Here is a 21,789-nt window from a genome sequence, read left to right on the forward strand (position 1 = left end):
GCAGCTGTCTGCGTCGCTATCATATGTTCTCGGGCTTTTAATTTATATTCATCCCTTTTGAGTGCCATGGCATGCATCAACTCCTCCGAGGGGTGGAGTGCATACCCTGCCTCTACTTCCTTGAGCTCATCTTTCAGCTGTGTTAGTATCTCCCGTCGTTTTGCAACATACTGCGTTTTCAACGAGAGAGCATATCCTTTCAGAACTACTTTGTAAGCTTCCCAGATCGTTTTCGTCTGAGTCTTGACGTAAATAATTAATTTACTCTCTTAATTTCTATGCAGGTAAGTACTTAATCAATAATAACTCAGATCGGAAAGAAAAAACCAGAGTCCGTGGTGTTAGAGTTCTTAGGGGTTTTATTCCTTAAAAAGGAATGGTCATGACCAGGATATCTGATTCTGACCACCACAGGGGTGTCAGAAGGGATAGAGCGCTACATTTTATTGACAATACATAGCTTATATACTTAATTCATATCATAAGCAACAGTGCAGGAGGCGTAACAGTTGAGAGAAGACAAGATAACAGTATACACGTGGTACTAGTACGTAATCAAGAGGCGTGAACTGGAGGTGTGTGCTAGAAACGTCACTGATAGGTGACGCAGGTGGGTGGCACCAAGCAGAAATGTGGCAATGTCAGCAGAAATCGGAAGCTTGGATGCGCGCGCAGCTGCATGACGTGTGATTGGAGGGGTGCAGAGGACTTGACATTTACACTGACGGAAAGAGACAGAAGTCTGGCATGTCAGATCAACTTGTACTTCTATCATATCTGATATCTGATGTTTAGGAACCATATTATCTGGGCGGAAAAGGTCTCTAGGGCAGAAGCTATTCTATGCTAACTGTGGATGCGTGTATAAGCGCCTAAGTGTCTGCATGAGAAGCGTGGGGGCACGGGGCCTTCCATGGAAGCATGGTAACAGAGGCTATGAATTACTTGTACTGGGACGGGTCGGCCCTTTGGCTCTGCAGCTGGGGAGGATGTTTACTGAAGCTAGTAGGCAGGAATGCATTTTCGAGGAGCGGAACAGATAACTCGAAGGTTATAGTCAGCTTTGGCAGAAAGCAGGCTGAGCTGAGCGCGAGGGGCCGCGCTGGAAGTAAGTCAGAGTTCACGGGTACAGAGGCAGCCTGGGCAGAGGCTGTCAGAGTCAAAAGCCAGAAAAGAGGCTCGATGGCAGAAATTCAGGGCCTACTTTGCCAGAGCAGAAAAACATGTAAAGTACACTACAAAAAGACGGTGGCATAGCATACTTAGGAATGGACCATTTAATCCATTCATGGTAGATCTGAAAGAGGACAAGTTAACGTTGGACGCACATGTATTTGCGTCTTCATAGCTGACACAGGAGGGAAGTTACATGCACTTTAAGCTGGTACATGGAGTCGGTGGGGTACGCGCTAGGGAACATAACATGACCAAAAATTTATATTTCCTCATTCCCTCCTTGTTCCCTACGGACCCTTCATGAAATCTCGATCCTCATGAATCGATCAGTTTGTTCTTGTAACATCATTTGTTCTTCTTTCTTTCGTTTACGTTTTGAGAGAAAACTGGAATGTTCAATACAAGAGGTGGCACATAGTCCACAAATCGCTGGCCCACACTGCAGGCACAGGCAGCAACTGAATACTAGGACTAGGCCAATGCCTAGGAAGGATAGGATCTTCCATCCCCAAGCTGTTAACGTTGTCCAGAACCAACCGGACCAAGTCCAGGTGCCTGGATCCTGATGTATCTGATTTGCAATTTTATGGAGACGTGTGATAGCTTGATATACAGATGGTGCGTTTTGTGGTATGAAAACACAGCAACTTGACCCGATGACCTTACAAGCTCCACCTCTATCTGCCAAGATGACGTCAATAACAAGACGGTTCTGAAGGACAACAACCCGCATGGCGGACTGCTCTTCTGTTAAGTTACCTAAGGCGGAGGCAGTTTCATTCACTACTGCTTCAAGTGTTCTAGTTAATCTACGTATTAGCTTACTATTTTGAACAGGTCCTAAAAAGAAAAAGAATCCTTTATTAAAATCAGTGTACTGTTCCCATGCCGTTTCTGTGTAGTCGACAAGTGGGATATCTCTTCTGGGTCTATTTTTTACTAGATTGGTATTTCTATGGTAATCAGGGGGAGCTAGGAAAACAGGGGGCAGAAGGAATGCAATGTAACAGGTACCATCCCAATCTGGAGGTAGACGTATGTATGCGGTATGACCACAAACAAAGTAAGAATGACGAATAGCTTTAAAGGACGAACTGGCAATACTGACATAGTAGGTATAACAGGTGCGGCTTCGGATTCAACAGTAAGAATCATAAGGCTAATTGTATAGTTACCTAATCCATACACTTCATTTTCTAGATCAGTTCCTATTCTAGTGGGGAGTCCCTCCTTATCAGGGTAACAGACGTCGAGCAGGACTAAGTTCAGGTTTCCCCAAACCCAGCCCCCATCGAAAACAGCAATATCAGGATCTAAGGAATTAATTATTTTAAACCATGCGCCGCAGGAGCCATTATGAGTGAACGGGTACGGAAAGAGGGGCAGAGCTCCCTTGTAATTCTGGTAGGGAGGGAGTCGGCCACATATCCAGCAATCTGTAGCATTGTTAGTTTGATGAGAATGGTGTAGCATATTAATAAAAGTGTTGTTGCGCAGCGCAAGTCTGTAGGAGAGTTCGCGTGGAGGTAACTCACTAAAAGTGTGTTCAGCAGATACATTGTAGGCAGATTGTTCACGCTTGAAAATAGGGTAGTAGATAGGTAATAATATGCTAGCAACAATAATTAAAATACTCAGAATAAACATGATTAATTGTGTCACTATACAGTGACTACGAAGTGATTTACAATATGTACGTTTCTTATATTCTCTCTCTCTATCTCGATCTGGGGGATACATGTCAGAAACTATTTAACCGATTCACCTAGGGGAGGACTTAAACAATTAAACTGTCTGACTTGCTAGATCGGAGTTTCATACGGTACTCTTCTTGGGGAGTTTTTTCTCGTTCAGATTCTGTAAAGTCTTTTGGCTCCACACAGTCTTTGGTGGGGGTGGACGAGTCTCGATCAGGTTTCAGTTAAAAAAAGCAGCCTTCCCTGACAACACTGATGTAAAGCCACATGATGTCCGTCCTGGGGACCTCGTATTAGTGCGCAACTTTGATAGAAAGAGTCCGTTGGAGCCCCGCTGGAAATCGCCGAAGACCGTCCTTCTCACCACAAGGACCGCCGTGAAGATCGAAGGGAGAAAGGGGTGGGTTCACATGACTCGAGGTCCATTTCTTTATTTCTTCTGGAGTAGCATGTGTCTGAATGTCGATAACATCTAGTGTTGGATCCCTGACTGTCATGCAGTGTGTCGGTCCTGGTGTCTTTGTCATATCAGTTGTCTGAGTGTGAGTCAGTGCTGTATGTTTTGCTGTCTGGTCTGCCAGGTCGTTACCCTGGGAAACAGAATCTGTGACCTTAGTATGTGCTTTACACTTCATGACGGATATGCCTGAAGGCAGATGTATTGCTTCTAACAGTGCTTGAATGAGGGGGCCATGTTGGATCTTGGCACCATGAGAGGTCAGGAAACCTCGTTCTTGCCATAACATGCCGAAGTCGTGTACAACTCCGAACGCATAACGGGAATCAGTGTATATGTTGACATTTCTGTTCTTGGCTAGAATACAGGCTCGGGTCAGAGCGATGAGCTCTGCCGCTTGAGCAGACAGTGTATCAATACGATGTGTTTCTTTAACTTCAGTTTCAGTGGTCACGGCATACGCGGCCACTAATTCTCCTGTACTTGTTCTCATACATGAACCATCCACATAAAGTGTCAGGTCAGGATTTGTCAATGGAACATCTGTTAAGTCTCGTCGGGGCTTTGTTACTGCATTAATGATCTCTATGCAATCATGCGGGGCTGGATCTGTCATAATGGTAGGTAACAGTGTTGCTGGGTTCAGGATGCTGCAGCGTCTGATTTCTATGTGTGGCTGGAATAGTGTTAATTCGTAACCTGTCAGTCGTGCTATAGTCAGGTGCTGAGTTTGGGTTCTGTTTAAAAGAACCTCTACAGAGTGTGGTACTTGTACTGTTAACTGATGTCCTAAAACAATTGAATCACTTTGTCTTATTGCTAACGCTGTTGCAGCTACTGACTTTAAGCATGCAGGGAGTGCCTGTGCTACGGAATCCAATGTACTTGAAAAATAAGCGCAAGGCTTATGTGAACCTGCCTGATCTTGAGTGAGGACAGACAATGCTGTACCGTCACGTTCTGTAACAAAAAGTGTAAACGGTTTGTTGTAACATGGTGTCGCTAAAACTGGTGCTTGACATAATGCTTTCTTTAATTCCTCAAAGGCTTGTGTGTGTTCCTGAGTCCAAGGGAGGGCAATCGAAGTTGCTGCCTCCTGCGTCGTTAACTGGATGAGTGGTTTGGCTAGAAATGCATATTGAGGAATCCATTGTCTGCAGTACGAGGTGAGGCCTATGAAGGCCCGCACTTCCTTTTGTGTCTGGGGTCGTGGCATGTTTACAATTAACTGAATGCGATCGGGAGTGAGCTGTCTCCCCACTTTGGACAGCAAGTGACCCAAGTATACAACTTGCTGAACACAGAATTGTAGCTTCGAAGGAGACACCTTGTGTCCCTTGTCGGCCAGGAAATGTAAAACTGTCAGTGATGCTTGTTCACATTCGGGCTCACTTCGTGCGGTGATCAGTAGATCATCGACGTATTGCAGTAAAGCGGTGTTAACTGGCATTTGAATACAATCTAGTTGTCTTTTCAGTGCTTGACTATAGATGCTGGGGCTTTCTGTGAATCCTTGAGGTGCGCGGGAAAATTTGAAACTTCGTCCATTTAAACTGAATCCAAAGAGATATTGGCTCTCCGGATCAATAGGTACACTGAAGAAAGCGTTCTTGAGATCAATTACAGTAAAGAACGTTGCTTCTGAATCAATAGCAGTCAATAGGGAAGAGATATCGGGGACCACAGGGTACTGTGGTACAATGCATTTGTTCAATTCTCGAAGATCAATCACCAGCCGATATACTGGCGGTGCATTGGGGTCTGTACGTTTAAGAATTGGAATGATGGGTGAATTACAGATATTGGAGTCGGTCTCTACGACCACTCCCTGGGCAATAAGCTCTTCAATGATTTTCAGTAAAGCCACTACAGCATCGGGTGGTAACTTGTATTGTCTGATTCTGGGTAGAACAACTCCTGTCTTGAGTGTAACACGGTATGGAGTGATATGCATACAACCTACGTCAGCTGGGCCTTTTGCCCATAGGTGATCTGGTACATTTTTCAATCTGACATCAAATTCTCGTAAAACATAATGACCCTTGAAATCCCGTAGAAAGAGTCTAACTCCCTCCGGGGAACAGCATATTATAGCTCCTAGAGCCTTCAGAGTTTTAATTCCTAACAAGTTTTCTGGGCATGAGTTCGTAAGTAATAAATCTGTAACTCGTGATAATGGACCCACAGCCAAGGGTACTGGTTCCGATACTTCATTTACAATAGGCTGTCCTGAAAAACCAAGGGAAACATTCTGTGAGCCTGAGAGGGGTGCCCCTGGGACTTCATTATGACTGATTGTGGTGCGGCTTGCCCCTGTGTCAATTAAAAATTTTCTGTCTTTTCCCAATACGTGACTGTGTACATAAGGACCTTCTTGATCTACAGGAATTTCAATAAGAGGCAAACCACCTTCCCTCTCTAGGCTGTTTCATGTATATCGGGGGTAATCTGGATATGCAGATTGGGCATACTGGTACATCTGTTGCGAAACTTGCTGAGTCGCGGCAATGGGCTGTGGTCCTGCTACTGTCTGTGCTGTATGAGATGGAGCATGCATAGGCTGTGTATTCTGCATTGGCTGTACATTTTGTGAGGTCTGTTGCTGGACCTGATCTTGTCTAGGCGGATGCGGTCTTTCTTTAGTTTTACCTGTTGAAATGTTATGTTTCAGGACTGGGCATTCATGTACGTAATGACCTGGCTGTTTACAGTAATTACATGTCCCTTTAACGGGAGCTGTAGTGTGACTTGTCTGGGTCCCACCTTTTCTCTGGCCGTCGGCTGGGACCGTCTGAGCTACTAACATTTTCATCTTGGTGTCTTTCATACGTTTCTGTTCCTGATCTTGTTCTTCTCTAATTCTGTTCTGATGATATTGTAACATTTGTAACATCTGGGATGGCGTATTTGCCTGCCAAGTACTTTCAACTTTGTACACTCTGTTTTTAACTAATGGTAGGGAGTTCTCGACTAGTTTTGATACAAAAAGGTGTGGATATGACTCGCTGCTTGGTTGTAGGCCACTATTTATAATGAAACATTTCTCAAATCTGGAATAGAAGTCACTAGTATCTTCATCATGTTTCTGTTTACAGGACGAGATGGCGTCCCAATCTTCCTTTCTAGTTGTCAATAATCTTGGCAGAACCTGTACTATTAATCCGGGTAATGCTTTAGTCTTGTCCCCAAGGCCTACCCCTGGGACCCGTTTGCTTTCTTCGTCTTCTATTTCTGCCCATGCAATCTTTGTGTCCCCCACCTCCCATTCTTTTTCCTTTAATTTCTCGTAAATGCCCGTGGGCAACAGCACCTTCAACATTTTCATGATATCATCATACGTGTAATCCCCCATTAGTAACATGTCTTTAAGCTCTCTGTGAAAACCTGCTGGGTCTTTATCATGACACGGAACTAGTTTCTTCATTTCTAACAGTTCTAACTTAGTCAGTGGCGTGTGCACATATACACGTTTCAAGGCGTGATCCGCACCCATAACTGGGTGTACTTCTCGTAAGGGGTTCTGACTTTCAATGCCACTCCCGCATTGCATGTGGTACGTTTTCCTTTCTGGAGGTGGGGCGGGAACATATTCAGAGCTTATGAAGGTGTTATATTTATGTCGTTGTTCTAGAATTATTTGTATTAACTTGGTAAAGAAACCTCTCCATCTATCCATGAGTAGTGCTTCTAATGTTTCGTGTAAGGGACCTGGATCGGAATGTTTATTTCTGTATTTCGTGAGGAGGTGCTGAATCATGTATACACCTGCTAATTTCTGTTCGTCTGGGGAAAGGTTTAGAAACGTCTGTGCTAAGGTATCATCATTATATATGTCTGGATTTTCGGCCCATAAGATGGCTGACCGGGCTAGTTCTTGTTCATCCATCGAATTGAGTACATGGTACCCCATTCTTTCTCGTAGTCTTTTATCAGTCTCCTGGAACTGATGTTCAGAAGAATTCGGATTTGTTAAAGCAGAGAGAAAAACTCTCTTGTTTTCCGGACGGATGCCCTTCCTAAGGTAAGTTCCCTTACCTACATATGCTATAGTATCTGCGTTCTCGTTCTTCAAGTTCTTCTTCCTCCTCGGAGGAAGCTTTGTCTTTCCCTTTCTAGTGTACCGTTATCACTGCTTTTCTAATTTTCTTATACATACTGGCTATGCAAGTCCCCTTGTCATGTTTTCCATTGGCTATATTTTGACCCCACTTGTTCAGTGCATCTAATTCACTCTGATCTGTCCCAGGCCTGTCTCGTTCTCTTATTAGACAATTTATGAAAAATCGTAGTATCTGTGCTTGAATGTCAACCTTCTGTTTCTCCATGGCATCCTTGATACTGTCAGGGTCTTTCCCTGTCTGAACAAATTCATATATTCTATCTAGACGGTCCTTCATTCCTACATAGCATAGCAAGATATCAGTAGCAGATCTCAACCGTAGTGATGCCAATATCATTAGATCGTCTTTACCGGGTACTGGATCATATCTACAAACAGAAATGTTTTCTCTGAGTGCGTCAAGGCGAGGAGACTTGAACGTGAGAGGACTCTGCGTATCCCTGATATTGAATCTGCGTGTTAATGGCGGGGTCCGAAGACCCGCGGTCGCACCTCCTGAAGCGGATGCTTGGGCATTATCTCCCTGCGAAGTCTGGATCTGAACTTAAATTTGTCGTTTAGTAGGATCAGGTAGACCTTGCTTCGGTAGGTCAATTTTGGGTGCGGGAAGTGGCGGAGCTGGCGGAGCGGGGGAGGTCTGTCGCGGTACCGGCGGAACATGATCTGGGGGCGGAGTGCCACCCCCGTCCCTGTCAGGAGGCAGGGCACGAACAGGCAAATTGGTGTAAGCTGGTGCTACATCCTCTAGATAAGAATTTAGGAATATGTCTTTAGTAGTCTTATGCATTACTTTAGTTGGAACTAATGGTGGCGGTAGGTTTTTCGGTATTTCTGATAGGGCTTCAGATGTGCCCTCGGCCGCGAGATACATACCGTTTACGAGATTGTTTCGGGCACGGTCTATTTGTTCTGTTTTTACTCGGATCCCTTCAATAACTAATTCGTTTTCTTGGGCTTTTTCTGATTCTTTAAGTCTGTCTTCTCTACGGAGTGCTTTTTCAGCACGCTTATGGGATTCCTTACGCCAAAATTCTATGGCGTCTTTCTGAGATTGTCTAGCTTTCTTTTTCCATAATGCTTCTTCTACCTTCATGATGCACTTGGCATCCCATGTTCCGGTAGTGGGCCATCTGTGTCTTTCGTCTAGATGCTTGGTATAATCGGCCCATAAGTCTAGATACAATATGGCATCTATGCCATGTTTATGATACATAAAGTTACCTGGAGTGTCCCTAGGGGGAATAGGAATTTCTTCCTCCAGTATCCCTTTCCTAGTTCCTATCTGTTTTAACTTGTTGAAAAACGGCATCTTGTTTACTTGTTACTGAATACTCAATCCTTACTCCTTAATACTGGTTACAGCTAGTTTATACGAGAAACACAATAATGCACATTAAACGGTCACATTCATACCACGACATTAATCACATAAGAAGACATTTGAGACATAGATGACTACCCCCTATACTGGATGTACTGCTCAACAGTACAGATACACTGGTGTAACAGTGCAGAAATTCAGAATACTAGATATACTGCTAAACAGTACAGATACACTGCCTAAAAACAGTGCAGACCGGACTTGTGTACCCAAACCCGTCTAGATACGTCCCAGCAATGGTACTCACCGGGAAGCACGGAAACAGAAGGCCTCGGAAAACTCGACTGGACTCGACTCGATACTTCGGAAAACTTCGGAAAACCTCGGAAACCTGGTGGGCCTCTTGACACCTCGGACCTTGCTTCTTTCGGCTAGGCTCTGGTCGGGATCCTCCGCACTCCTCACCGCCTCGTCTGGGCACTGATCGCAGTCTTCGTCACCTCCGTGGGTCAGAGGGAGATGCAGGAAATCCTGCCGGTACGCGTAGGTTCCATCTAACTGATGGCAGGGGACAGAGCTTGCAATGCGCCAACCGGCGCGTGAGGTGGGGGAGGGGTCCCTATTCGGGCGCCAAAATGACGTAAATAATTAATTTACTCTCTTAATTTCTATGCAGGTAAGTACTTAATCAATAATAACTCAGATCGGAAAGAAAAAACCAGAGTCCGTGGTGTTAGAGTTCTTAGGGGTTTTATTCCTTAAAAAGGAATGGTCATGACCAGGATATCTGATTCTGACCACCACAGGGGTGTCAGAAGGGATAGAGCGCTACATTTTATTGACAATACATAGCTTATATACTTAATTCATATCATAAGCAACAGTGCAGGAGGCGTAACAGTTGAGAGAAGACAAGATAACAGTATACACGTGGTAGTAGTACGTAATCAAGAGGCGTGAACTGGAGGTGTGTGCTAGAAACGTCACTGATAGGTGACGCAGGTGGGTGGCACCAAGCAGAAATGTGGCAATGTCAGCAGAAATCGGAAGCTTGGATGCGCGCGCAGCTGCATGACGTGTGATTGGAGGGGTGCAGAGGACTTGACATTTACACTGACGGAAAGAGACAGAAGTCTGGCATGTCAGATCAACTTGTACTTCTATCATATCTGATATCTGATGTTTAGGAACCATATTATCTGGGCGGAAAAGGTCTCTAGGGCAGAAGCTATTCTATGCTAACTGTGGATGCGTGTATAAGCGCCTAAGTGTCTGCATGAGAAGCGTGGGGGCACGGGGCCTTCCATGGAAGCATGGTAACAGAGGCTATGAATTACTTGTACTGGGACGGGTCGGCCCTTTGGCTCTGCAGCTGGGGAGGATGTTTACTGAAGCTAGTAGGCAGGAATGCATTTTCGAGGAGCGGAACAGATAACTCGAAGGTTATAGTCAGCTTTGGCAGAAAGCAGGCTGAGCTGAGCGCGAGGGGCCGCGCTGGAAGTAAGTCAGAGTTCACGGGTACAGAGGCAGCCTGGGCAGAGGCTGTCAGAGTCAAAAGCCAGAAAAGAGGCTCGATGGCAGAAATTCAGGGCCTACTTTGCCAGAGCAGAAAAACATGTAAAGTACACTACAAAAAGACGGTGGCATAGCATACTTAGGAATGGACCATTTAATCCATTCATGGTAGATCTGAAAGAGGACAAGTTAACGTTGGACGCAAATGTATTTGCGTCTTCATAGCTGACACAGGAGGGAAGTTACATGCACTTTAAGCTGGTACATGGAGTCGGTGGGGTACGCGCTAGGGAACATAACATGACCAAAAATTTATATTTCCTCATTCTACCGATCCTACATTTTCTTCAAAAAAGTAACCAGTCTGTACACTTAGCTCCTCTCTTATATCAGGGATCTTGAATAACCATGGATTAATGACAATAGTACAGCTCTGCTGTCTAGCACAGTGTGTGAAATCTATTCCTACAGGGGAGTGATCCGATGGCTAAGCGGACTCTTGACATACTGATCTGTGAGTACAGTGCGTACAGTATTTATTCCAACAACAGCAGTCTGTAGCATCATATGGGCAGCTGTACAGATGAAATATTCATGCTTGCTTGGAATAATTAAGCTAAATATTGATATGCAGAAGAGCTGTTAGATAATATTTGCACATGGATTGTTTTTCAGAAGAGAATTCATGCCCAAGTGGAACGACTGAAAAAGGATCTGGAAAGCCTGCAGACATGGGCAGCTGAAGAAAGCAGTACTGCGTCCAAGGTGGAGGTGAGAGGTTTCCTCGCTTTATGTAGGGAGTTGAGAGACATTGTGTCCTCTTATTTAAATAAAGCCAAAAGACAAAGGGGTACTTCAGAGAGTGAGGACTGGAAATGAGATGTGGGGCGTTGTTCTGGAATCTGCTTTTCACCAAAAGGACAGATCTTACCCACACTACTCCCTCAGGCACGGCCAAAACCCAGCACTCCCCTAAGGCGAGATAATAATACCAATCCAATCATATGGAATATAACACATATGTCTTTTATTCATACACTACTTCAACAAGGGTAGGCTGAATGCATTAGTCATGGCAGACTCCCAAGTAACAATAGGATAATAGAAATAAGCGATCAAAAGTAAAGTGCAATATATACATGTAATAATGAATGAAAAGAATCAGAACTAACAGAAATAAAGACAATAAAATATCGCAAGAGTAGAAAGAAAATTGCAAAGAGTGTGGTTAGGAACACTTCACTGACTGATTCCTCCAAACCATCTCTCACCAACCAAGCTGAGGGGAGTCTGGTACTGCAGTCAGGCGAGAGTTCAGTCAGGACACAAAGTTCCCACCAATTCCACAGCAATACGTCTATTCTGTGGTGAACTTCTGTCTAGCCCGTGGATTCCCAACACAAGTTTATTTTATTATGTTTTGGAACTCCTAAGAAGTCCACATAAAAGGATACACAATACAAAATACTCGTTCAAATGCAAAAGACATTTACAAATTTTACCAAAATACCAAAATAAAAGATAATCAGCACAGTATAGTTAATAAGACCATCTAATTAATATTTAAGAAACTTTAAAAAAAGTTAAAAATACAAAAACAGAACATTTCATTGGGGGGATTATATAAAGCGTGTAAGAAGGAGTTAGCAGTAAGAATGTTTAATTTCAAGCATATTTGTCTCAGCCACTTACGCCGAAATAATCGAAGTTTAGGACATATAAAGAGAACGTGAATACAGTCCTGGGTAAACAAATTACAAAAATTACAAATTTCCGAATAACCATACCACCTAGCCATGAGATTATTTAAGGTTAGCAGATCGTGCCTCAGGAGAAGCCAGAACCGCCGTATGCCATGGGAAAGGTTCCAGGCGACATAGGGTTGCATATGCTTTAATACGTAAGTATCAGTAAGAGGAAAGACTCCCTTCTTTGCAAGAATGGACTCCCTGTCCAACCTAAAACTGAGATCCCACGAGGCTTGTTTCAGAAGTGATTTTAACTGGCCGGCAGACAGAGTAAAAAGCGTACTCTTCTCGAATTGTAGAAGGGCAACAACCCTTCTAAAATTCTTTACAATTAAGGAGAACTCCCTTAGGGTGCCCAGTAATTCATTCTTCATCAAGTGTCTGAGAGTCCCCACCTCCCCTCTAGCCAAACTGGCTACCTAACGCACTAATCCTGCCAAGCCCTGCACCCAACTACTACGGATGCCGAATTCAAGTCTCAGGGCTGCCACTGTGCAGGCGGTGTTAGTAGAGGCTAAAAACCGTAGAATTTTACCTTCTGCAGCGTGTAAAAAACCCCATCAGGGCCGGCTCTAGGCTCATGGTGGCCCTGTGCAGGGAGCGTAGGTGGGGGCCCCGGAAGAGGGGTCCAGACGGGGCGGAGCTCAGGAAGGTGTTTTAATAATACGTCCAGAAAAGTCGTTAGATGATGGACCTCACTGTGTCTGTCACCCACTATCCTCCCTGCGTGTCTCCATCAGACAATCTCCATCACTTCGCCCAATCACTCACTCGCTTCTGTTGGTGTCTCCATCACACAATATCCTGTCTCTCTCCATCACTCATTCGCTATCACTCACTCTACTCCATGTGGGTCTCTATCACACAATAACTGGTCTCTCTCCCTCCTTCACTCTGTTGCTCTATCACTCACTCTCCTCCCTGTATGTCTCCATCAGATTATCTTCAAGTCTCTCTCCATATCTTCCTCTCTATCACTCACTCTCTGTGTCTCTGCATCACACAATATTTTCGTTGTCTCTCTATTCATCACTCCCTCTCGTTACTCAGTCTCCTCACTGTGTCTCCATCATATAATATCTTCTTTGTCTCGCTCATCACTCATTCTCTATCACTCACTCTCCTCTGTGTGTGTGTCTCCATCACACAATATCCTCACGGTCTCCATCACTCATTCTTTATCACTCACTCTCCTTTGTGTGTGTCTCCATCATATAATATTGCCAATATCTCTATTCTCCACTCCCTCTCTTCACTCAGTCTCCACCCTGTGTCTCCATCAAATAATATCCTCTTTGTCTCCCTCATCACTCATTCTCTATCACTCACTCTCCTACCTGTATGTCTCCATCATACAAGATCCACATTGTCTCTCTCCCTCCATCACTCTGTTGTTTTATCACTATGTGTGACACCATCAGACAATCTCCTCTGTGTCTGTCTCCATCACTTCCTCTCTATCACTCACTCTCTTCACTCACTCTCCTCCCTGTATCTCCATCATATAATATCCTTGCTGTCTCTCTCATCACTCATTCTCTATCACTCACTCTACTCTCTATGAGTCTCCATTAGATGATGCCCTTTGAGTCTCTCCATCACTTCCACCCTATCACTCACTCTCCTGTGTGTCTCTCCATCACAAAATATCCTCGCTGTCTCTCCATCAATCATTATCTATCACTCACTCTCCTCTGTGTGTGTCTCCATCAGACAATATTGTTGTTGTTTCTAGCACTCTCCTCCCTGTGTCTCCATCATATATTATCCTCTTTGTCTCTCTCATCGCTCACTCTTTATCACTCACTCTCCGCCCTGTGTGTCTCCATCAGATCATCTCCTTGTCTCTCCATCACTTCCTTTTTATCACGCACTCACTCTTCCCTGTGTCTCGCTTTATCATTTCCTTCCATCTTTATCTCTTGCACTCTTTTCTTTCCGTTCTTGACCACACAAAGGTCTCTTCTCCATCACTTATGTCCACTCCTGTCCCCATCATTCTCTTTCTCTGTTGCTGCCTCTCTCTGTTCATCACTCCCTCTAGTCCGTCTCCTCCACCCACCCTGTACTCACTCGTCTTTTTCTCAATCACTTCCTCTCACACTCCCTGTTTGTCTCCATCCATCCCTCTCCGTCTCTCTTTCCGAGTCCCTCACTTCTCCTTGTTCTCTCCCAGTCCCAATTCTTCGGTGCCCTCGCCCCTGCAGCTTTTTATGTCATTCCCTCTATCTGTAGTCTTATTCCCTCATCTCTTTCTTCGTCCTGTACACTCTCTCATCAGTGCCAACTCTTCTGTTTCTCCTTTATCAGCTCTTGAGTGTCGACCTTTATTTCTCTCTCTGCCCTTTCTACAACACTCTTCACTTTCTCAGCACATCTTTCCTGAGTATCTTTTTTTATTCACTCTTCCCCGATCTCCTTATTCGCCGCCTCGTCAGGGGTAGTAAGCGCTATATAAATACAATTACAGTGACTTCTGTAATGGGCGGCCACTCCCTCTCTCTCTGCGTTGCTGTCTCCTCTCCATCCACCTCTCTCTCCTCGCCTCTCTTACCCTTCTCGTTCTATGTCAATCAGCTCCTTCATGCTCTTCAGGACCTCTGTGACCTGCCTTCTGTTCACTGATCACCCTTCCCAGTCTGTCTCTTTCACCATCACCTCCTCTCCCCTCTCAGACTTTCCTATCCTTTTCTCCCCTCCAAGGCTTCGCCCCCGATCTGTCTCTGCCCCTCGTCCTCTCCACCTGGCTCATTTCAGGACACGTCCACCTGCTCTCTACCCTCCTCGCAGCCCCCAGCTCGAGCTCTCGGAAGAGAGTACTGTGCTGAGGGGTCCCCTTCAGCTCGGGGCCACCCGCACTGCGGGGGCCTGTGTTACACCCTGCCTGGAACAAAACCATCAGGAGTCAGGAAAAATACAGGCCTCGTAAAGTACTCATGGTTTTTTCAACCTAATGCACCAGCCACCACCCCCTGCAAAAGAACCTGACCGATGCGCCCCAAAATGACATACATGATTACTGAACGATTTCAAGCTTATATAGCTTTTATCTTAAGTGCTGCCCATTGCACATTATTTATACGTGCCACCCTACCCGATTCTGAAGGGAGACTTCCGATTTTTGAAACGGTCTCCCTCCTTAAATTCCTTCTGCTTCCATACAAGTCAAGTCAATGGTGAAAATCCTTCCCACATATTTTTTCAAATTCTCCTACTTTTCAGTTTTGAAATATCGTTATGAATGCATTATATGACTATAACAGTGGTCGAAGTGGGGGAAAAAAAAGTAGGGGAACTGTGGGTGGAGAATCAGGGGGCGGGAACAACCGAAGATTGAATCAGTGGGCGGAGTCAGGGGTGTGGCTAGAAATAGCAAAACATACCAATTTTTAGTACGTTTAGCATTTCACTGACCAGTTACAGCTTCTAACGTTATTTAATTAAAAGAATGGATATGTTTATTTGAGGTTTAATTCAGGATAAAGCAAACACTCATAGGGAATACAGGTTTATGTAAAGCATGTGAAATATAAGCAGGAACAACATGTTACCTTAATGCTTTTACTCTCATTGTTCAGAAATCCATGATTATTTTTTGTCTCAAACATTGAGGTCATGAATGCAGAGCTCCTCCTATACACATGTGTTAAGCAGGGCTCAGAAGAGAAAGGGACTCTTCAGGAGAATCTAGACTCACAGAAACCCACAAAGGCTCCTTCATATTCATGTCAGCCAGCTGGCTGCTCAATCATAATATAGTAAAAAGAACAACTGGTGGACAGAATGCAGACCAATATCATACATTCACCTCAGTGCAGAGAGATGGGCCTAAATCCATTGTTTATTTGCTCACATGCGATTCCAGTTTGGACCCAGCCATATGCAAATCAGTCTTGATCCTGTGTCCATTGAGAACAGTGTAGCCCGAACTGCCAGGCCAGGTCCTCCCTGGACTGGAAACAAGCATCCTAGGACCGGTTTCGGGCTTTCAGCCCTCATCAGCCAGGATAGCTTGATTCCATTGGCATGGAGAGCACAGGACTCATGTCTGAGCATACCTGTCCCACTCGGGGTGACAAATGCAAAAAGAACAATTGATGGACAGAATGCAGAACAAGGTCATACATTCACCCCAGTTCAGAGATCGGGGCTTAAATCCATCGTTTTTTGCTCACCATGCCATTCCAGTTTGGACCCAGCCATATGCAAATCAGTCTTGATCCTGCGCCCAATGTGAACAGTCAAGCCCGAACTGCCAGGCCATATGTATTCAAGTGTCCTTTCATTCGGGAAGTGAACACAAAGCAGTACCCACTGAACTATACACATAACATATTGCTCTTTGATATGCATGGTACATGTTCTTTACAGCAGGCATATTACCCCTCTGCACTACCTTAGATGAGTAAAATAGCCACTAGACAAAACATGCTCCCATCTCCCTCCAGCAGGTACATTGATCACCAAAGTTACCTTGGCACTTGTATTGTTGACCGAAACCTGCTGAATATACAAATAACTTTGCAGTGTTTTTAAAACTCCTGCACTTGTACAAAACCGGTCCCCCCAAACTAAACTGGCCCCCTACCCTTCCAGTCGCCCTGGGAAACGCCTACTCCTGCCCTTTCACTGCTCCTGTCCAGTCAGTACTCCTGCTCATGCTCGATCAACACTCCTGCTTCGTCAATTCCCCCGACCCCTCCCTTCTCCTGGCCCGTCACTTCTACTGGCCCGTCACTTCTCCTGCCCGTCACCGCTCCTGCCCTGTTCACCGCTCCTGCCCTGTTCACCGCTCCTGCCCCGTTCACCGCTCCTGCCCCGCTCACCGCTCCTGCCCCACTCACCGCTCCTGTCCCGCTCACTGCTCCTGTCCTGTTCACTGCTCCTGTCCTGTTCACTGCTCCTGTCCTGTTCACTGCTCCTGCCCCGTCACCTCTCCTGCCCCGTCACCTCTCCTGCCCCGTCACCTCTCCTGCCCGTCACCTCTCCTGCCCCATCACCTCTCCTGCCCCGTCACCTCTCCTGCCCCGTCACCTCTCCTGCCCCGTCACCTCTCCTGCCCCGTCACCTCTCTGCCCATCACCTCTCCTGCCCCGTCACCTCTCCTGCCCCGTCACCTCTCCGCCCGTCACCTCACCTGCCCGTCACATCCCCTGCCTGTCATGCCACCTGCCTGTCACTTCTTGTGCCCGGTCACCTCTCCTGCCCTGTTGCCTCTCCTTCCACGTCTCCTCTCCTGCCCTGTCGCCTCTCCTGCCCCATCACTGCTCCTGCCCCATCACTGCTCCTGCCCTGTTCACTGCTCCTGCCCTGTTCACTGCTCCTGCCCCGTTCACTGCTCCTGCCCCGTTCACTGCTCCTGCCCCGTTCACTGCTCCGGCCCCGTTCACCGCTCCTGTCCTTTCACCGCTCCTGTCCTTTCACCGCTCACATCCGGTTACTACTGTAGCTCATGCCCCGTCACCTCTCCTGCCTCGTCACCTCTCCTGCCTCGTCACCTCTCCTGCCTCGACACCTCTCCTGCCCCGTCACCTCTCCTGCCCCGTCATCGCTCCTGCCCCGTCACCTCTCCTGCCCCGTCACCTCTCCTGCCCATCACCTCACCTGCCCGTCACATCACCTGCCTGTCATGTCACCTGCCCGTCACTTCTTGTGCCCGGTCACCTCTCCTGCCCTGTTGCCTCTCCTTCCACGTCTCCTCTCCTGTCTCCTCTCCTGCCCCATCACTGCTCCTGCCCCATCACTGCTCCTGCCCCGTCACTGCTCCTGCCCTGTTCACTGATCCTGCCCCGTTCACTGCTCCTGCCCCGTTCACTGCTCCTGCCCCGTTCGCTGCTCCTGCGCCGTTCGCTGCTCCTGCCCCGTTCACTGCTCCTGCCCAGTTCACTGCTCCTGTCCTTTCACCGCTCCTGTCCTTTCACCGCTCACATCTGGTTACTGCTCTAGCTCATGCCCCGTCACCTCTCCTGCCTCGTCACCTCTCCTGCCCCGTCACCTCTCCTGCCCCGTCACCTCTCCTGCCCATCATGTCACCTGCCTGTCATGTCACCTGCCTGTCATGTCACCTGCCCGGTCACCTCTCCTGCCCTGTTGCCTCCCCTTCCACGTCTCCTCTCAGCCCTGTCGCCTCTCCTGCCCCATCACTGCTCCGGCTCCGACACTGCTCCTGCCCCCTTCACTGCTCCTGCCCCGTTCGCTGCTCCTGCCCCGTTCGCTGCTCCTGCGCCGTTCGCTGCTCCTGCCCCGTTCGCTGCTCCTGCCCCGTTCGCTGCTCCTGCCCCGTTCGCTGCTCCTGCCCCGTTCACCGCTCCTGCCCCATCACTACTCCTGCCCCATCACTGCTCCTGCCCCGTTCACTGCTCCTGCCCCGTTCACTGCTCCTGCCCCGTTCACTGCTCCTGTCCTGTTCACTGCTCCTGTCCTGTCCTGTTCACTGCTCCTGCCCCGTCACCTCTCCTGCCCATCACCTCTCCTGCCCTGTCACCTCTTCTGCCCCGTCACCTCTCCTGCCCCGTCACCTCTCCTGCCTATCACCTCACCTGCCCGTCACATCACCTGCCTGTCATGTCACCTGCCCGTCACTTCTTGTGCCCGGTCACCTCTCCTGCCCTGTTGCCTCTCCTTCCATGTCTCCTCTCCTGCCCTGTCGCTTCTCCTGCCCTGTCGCTGCTCCTGCCCTATCACTGCTCCTGCCCCGTTCACTGCTCCTGCCCCGTTTACTGCTCCTGCCCCGTTCACTGCTCCTGCCCCGTTCATTTCTGCTGCCCCGTTCACTGCTCCTGCCCCGTTCACTGCTCCTGTCCTTTCACCGCTGCTGTCCTTTCACCGCTCACACCCGGTTACTGCTCTAGCTCAAGCCCCGTCACCTCTCCTGCCCCGTCACCTCTCCTGCCCCGTCACCTCTCCTGCCCCGTCACCTCACCTGCCCGTCACATCACCTGCCTGTCATGTCACCTGCCCGTCACTTCTTGTGCCCGGTCACCTCTCCTGCCCTATTGCCTCTCCTTCCACGTCTCCTCTCCTGCCCTGTCGCCTCTCCTGACCCATCACTGCTCCTGCCCCATCACTGCTCCTGCCCCATCACTGCTCCTGCCCCATCACTTCTCCTGCCCCATCACTGCTCCTGCCCTTCATCATCCCCACAAGGTCACCAATCATAGACTTCAGAACATTGGAATATTTTCTTAAATCACTAACAGACTCCTAAATACTGGGGTCAAACGCTGGGGCTGTCATTGCTTGAGTTGGAAAAGATTTGTCTGCACAGATAGCGTCATTATCAATGGGGCTTTGCAGGGGGGCGAATCTGTTAGTACATGCAATTATTAAATCTGCCAAATCATGTGCACATGGGTCAGGAGGTGGTGTCAATACTGCTTCCAAATATGAGCTTACTCGTTTGGTTATGGGTGCAAAACCACTCTTGCCCTTGGGTTTCTCAAACATCTTTGGAATGGTGTGTGTTATACCGGGGCCTGTATGGGGAGGACAACTGTCAACAGAACTAGAAGTGGCGTGAGAACGGCCCCGGTGCACCTCCGGGCCAAGATTGCCGGGAAACAGTCTGGTAGGCATTGATGAACGTTGCTTCCGCAGGTAAACACTGTGAATATTACTGCCACAAAACCCAACTAATAGCAGCTTTAAATTGGCATGTAAATTTGCTGGCAGCGTCCTCACAAATGAGGTGTGATCACGGGCTCACAGCAGCCGCAGGGCCATCAGAGTAGCCGTTTTCGCACTATGATACACTGATTGATGGCCCTTTCAGTCTCACTTTGCAGGCCCATTAGACCCAGCGGGGAAGGGGAGGAGGTCGGGCACAGTGCAGAGGCCTTCTGAATATTCACGTTGCACCACTCATGCGTGAAAAAGAAAAAAAGGTGTACTTTAAAGTATGGCAATTTTACAGTCCCCAGTACGCTCTTTCAAAACTAAGAAGTAGGGGAACGGACTAACATAATTTTAAGAAGTAGGGGCACGCCGTGCCCTTCCGTCCCCGCCCACTTCTAACGCTGGACTATAACAGGATTGAAATGTGCATACATTTTACGAACATCGGATTCAAACCTGCAAAGTACAAGTGTACGGATGTGATACAATAGCAGGCTGGACCGTCGGACTAGGAGTCAGACTCGGACGCAGACTCACCTCACACAGACTCACCTGTCCTGAGGTCTGGGGCCTGGGCGGGCCTGGCCTGCAGCTCAGAGTTCTGTTAGCCGCAAGCGGGACAGGCAGAGGCTGCGGCCAGCGCGACGCTAGCCAGGTAGGGGGCCGGGGTGAAAATAATTTAAATGACAGCCCTGACCTGCGAAGGAGCGTTGCTGTGCGAGGTCTTCTCTTGGATGTCACAGCCACACCTTACCTCATCTCTAACGCGCATTTTTAATTGCGTATGTCATGACAAATAGTCACTCACTTAGTTCTGGTCTGCAGTTGAGTGTGTGCCTGCCAGGAATGCCTTAATTCACAGTGGGATCCCCAATGCCTGTGGGAACACTGACATAAAGTCCTAGCCCCCCATGGTGTGCACAGCCATTAGCAACCTCTGAGGGCAGGTCCCGCCCCGTGACTAATTAGTGTCAAAGCTGCGCGGCGCCACAGGAAATATGCAGCCAGGTACGAAATGAGGCCGATGGCCGGGGCAGACCAATTATAACATTTTAGCAGTCACTCTCATCCACTCGAGCTGAGAGCAGACTAACAATTAACCATTAAGTTTATTTATTTATGTGTTTTTATATACCCGAAGGCGTCAGAGCGCTTCACAATAGGAACAGTAATGATACATGAGGAGAAAATTACAAGTGAGCAAATTCCAAAAGCAAACGTTAAGTTACATGAGGCAAAATTGACAATTGTGAGCAACAAAATACATGAGGTAGCAAACGGTGCAATACAGGAGGAAAAAGTGACGTGTGCAGGTTAAAAGAGAAAACAAAGTGCAATTAGAGGTATAATACTGCAATAAATGGCAGACACTCAAGCACAAGAACAAACGTTACGTAGGCAATGGTGGCACTTGTGCAAGTATCTAAAGCAAACAAAATGTGAGCGGTAGCAAACAGTGTGTTAGAAGAGAAAAGTGGCGTGTGCATGACCACAGCTGAAAAGATCCTCAAGTTAACCTACAAGGCGTCTGACTCAGTGGTGGCTGGTGAAGTTTTATAGTGGTAGGGCTCCAGATGAACCCATGCATTTGCCTAAGAGAGTGAACCCAGTGAGCGACCGCAATCTCTCCAAAGGGGGAGGTGAGTTATACCTGCATGGCCAACTTAAGTTAAAAGCATTCTTTCATTGATAGGATTTATCCTCATGTTTGCACTGCTAAGTACACTGGATCCAGTTGATCACTGTAAACCAGGCACTGCTTGTAACATAATTATCTGAAAAGAGATTGTGTGTTGCATAAAATATTATTTTTCCTAAATTTAAGTCATCAGCCACCAAAGAACCCTGTGACAACAACCTGTACGTAGGAGGGGAAGGCTAAAGACACATGTAGACGCTGAAGCCTTTATAGACAGAGAGGTGTTGCCTGGAGGAACGTGCTATTTGTTTGACTAGACAAGTAGTAAAAGTTAATAATGGCACAGATTGCAATCACTAATTTTAATAAATGGACAAGTGTTAATTTTACTCAAGTATTAAAATGTAACTGATTGCAAGGCTTCACATTTGTACGATAATTATTATAAAACTGTGCACTGTTTAAACAAAAGAGGGATTCCAAATAACAAAACAGATGGTTC

The 21,789-nt window shown here is 47.1% G+C and overlaps 1 protein-coding gene across 4 annotated transcripts in view; it reads left to right on the forward strand.

Annotated features, from left to right (window-relative positions):
* The window catches only part of LOC147717708 (E3 ubiquitin-protein ligase TRIM39-like), a 332,681-nt gene that overhangs the window by 41,422 nt on the left and 269,470 nt on the right, over positions 1-21,789 (forward strand). For all 4 annotated transcript variants that reach the window (XM_086920552.1, XM_086920554.1, XM_086920551.1 and 1 more), the window contains exon 2: positions 10,962-11,057. In XM_086920552.1, the coding sequence (XP_086776678.1) occupies positions 10,962-11,057 (96 nt within the window). The remainder of the gene's footprint in view (positions 1-10,961; positions 11,058-21,789) is intronic.

The sequence above is a fragment of the Lissotriton vulgaris genome, chromosome 5, assembly GCF_964263255.1.
Source record: "Lissotriton vulgaris chromosome 5, aLisVul1.2, whole genome shotgun sequence".
In the NCBI taxonomy this organism is placed as follows: domain Eukaryota; kingdom Metazoa; phylum Chordata; class Amphibia; order Caudata; family Salamandridae; genus Lissotriton; species Lissotriton vulgaris.